Source organism: Cynara cardunculus (assembly GCF_001531365.2).
Source record: "Cynara cardunculus var. scolymus isolate 2C chromosome LG 12, CcrdV1, whole genome shotgun sequence".
Lineage (NCBI taxonomy): Eukaryota > Viridiplantae > Streptophyta > Magnoliopsida > Asterales > Asteraceae > Cynara > Cynara cardunculus.
In genome coordinates, this window is record NC_037539.1 from 14,907,361 (window position 1) to 14,909,632 (window position 2,272).

The following is a 2,272-nucleotide window of genomic DNA, read 5'->3' on the forward strand; positions in this document are numbered from 1 at the left end:
AATTTTTATTAGCCGCTCTGTTTTATTTAGCACATGTTTGTTTTATTCCAATTGTGGCATCTCCCGTCTTTGACCACGCGGGACGGGGGTGTTACAGTAGGTTTAGGTGAGAAGGTAAAAATTTTATGAAGAAGACGAGAAGTTTCAATATCATATATGATTAGATATATGATACACAAAAAAACACATAAATTTATACTAATTTTTTTTATGTTTATATGTAGAAGATGTTGAATCAGAAAAAGTATATCATAAAGACAATAGAGATTGGGGTGGCTGTGTGCCATGCTGGAAAAAACATGGTCGCCGTCGTCTCCAAGAGAATTGCTAATTAATTGTAATTATTGTCTGTATTGATCCATATATATATATATATATATATATATTATTTTATATATATATATATATATATACTTGCGATCATATGAGACCAAAGGTTTTTCGTGAGACCCGTACGACTAATTCTCAATATTTGGATTAGATCTATAATCTGAATATTCATAATCACAAAATTGCCACAAGACTTCTCAATAATCATAAAATTGCCACCGTGCAATTTTACACCATTAGATAATTAGTTTATAAAGTTAATCGATGAACATAAATTGGTCTTACGGGTCTCACGAAAAACCCTTGTTCTCATGTGAACCTGACCATATATATATGTGTGTGTGTGTGAGAGAGAGAGAGAGAGAGAGAGAAAGAGTGAATAACTTGTGAAATTTTATTTATGGTTTAAATTGTTCTATGTAATCATGTATGAAATGTATTATTATTTTAATTACTAAAGTGAATTTGCAAAAAATTAAACACGAATAAATTGAATCTCGTAAATTAATCTATATTACTTTATAAAGCAAATTTGCCCAAAGTCTTAAAAACACTTTATCATGCACAAGGTACTACCCTTTAATGCAGAAAGTCTTAAAGTCTTTATGCATTAGTACTACCCTTAAGCATACATATCCAGTTGGCCCTCTATCGCTTCCAAGTTTCAAAAGACGCTCCTCTTTCCAACGCACCTCTGCCCAACGACCGGCTATCTCTATCGCGCTCTCTCCACGCACGATTACAGAGATGACGTTTCATTCTCCAAGAAAACGATTCAGGCGACTTACAGTGTTTATAAATGATCAAGCACGATTCACGCTCTTGTCACGCGATTCTCAAATCCCACACGATTCAGCCGATTTTGTGGAGGTGAGTTAGTTTATTGCGTATTTTCTTACTTGATTTTGAGTTAGGTTAGGGTTTATTGGGTCATCTGATTTAGTTAAGTTAGGGTTTATTTGGTTAGTTTGTGTGGAGCGATTCAAGCGATTCAGGACTGACCTGTGAAGCGATACAAGCGATTCAGGCGATTCTTTGGAGGTTCTCAAAGGTAATTATTTTTCTTTAATATCATCACAAAACCATGATTTGGGGTAAAACCATTATGTGTTGATATTGGTATACTGTAGAATGACAGCAGAAAAAATGTTCTTTACTACTTTAATGTGAATGTTGATATTGGTATACTGTAATTTCTTTGATTTGTTGATTCTTTTTTTCTGGAGTGCATCTTTGTGTTCTATGTTTTCTCTTATTTTTCTGTTTGGCCACTGCACCTTTTTGGAGTGCATCTTTGTGTTCTCTGTTTGGCCACTACACCTTTCTGGAGTGCATCTTTGTGTTCTCTGTTTGGCCACTGCACATGTTGCTTAATAGGTCCGAATTACCATGCTTTGGCCACCGCACTGCACATGGTGCCTTAATAGAATTCCATGAGGATTTTATATAAAATGGTGTCTTTTAGTCCGAATTACCAAGGTGCCTTATAGCCCCACCCTTTCCTTTTTTACATCTTTCCTTTTTTGACATTATATGGCTTATTTCCACCACCAACCTGCCGTCGCCTGTCTATATTTTGGTAACACTTATCAAGATAAGTATCTAATAAACGATTTCTAAACATTTCAATAAAAAAATTATCTCTCCCTGTCTGTCTCTCCATATTCTATTTATTCATTTATACAAGTGCACAAGGGAGATGATGTATGAAGCCTGCAGATATACAATTAGAGGCCAAATCCAAAATTTCACACTCGAGAAACTCAAGGACCTCCAGGGATACATTATATGGATAAAGATTTCATGCATAGATGTAAATTCAGTCAACAGAAGGAAAAATATTTTATCAAAAGCTAGAAAACCAATCACTTCACATGGAATTACAACCAATATATAATAAAATTACCAATAGTTATCTTAACAAAACAACTAATTTAGCCTA

At 34.3% G+C, this 2,272-nt stretch overlaps 1 protein-coding gene across 1 annotated transcript in view; it reads left to right on the forward strand.

Moving 5' to 3' along the window:
- The window catches only part of LOC112523731 (probable (S)-N-methylcoclaurine 3'-hydroxylase isozyme 2), a 4,678-nt gene that overhangs the window by 1,914 nt on the left and 492 nt on the right, over window positions 1-2,272 (forward strand). Inside the window, exons 3-4 of the mRNA XM_025133407.1 lie at window positions 1,110-1,200; window positions 1,298-1,381. Of these exons, the coding sequence (XP_024989175.1) occupies window positions 1,110-1,200; window positions 1,298-1,381 (175 nt within the window). The remainder of the gene's footprint in view (window positions 1-1,109; window positions 1,201-1,297; window positions 1,382-2,272) is intronic.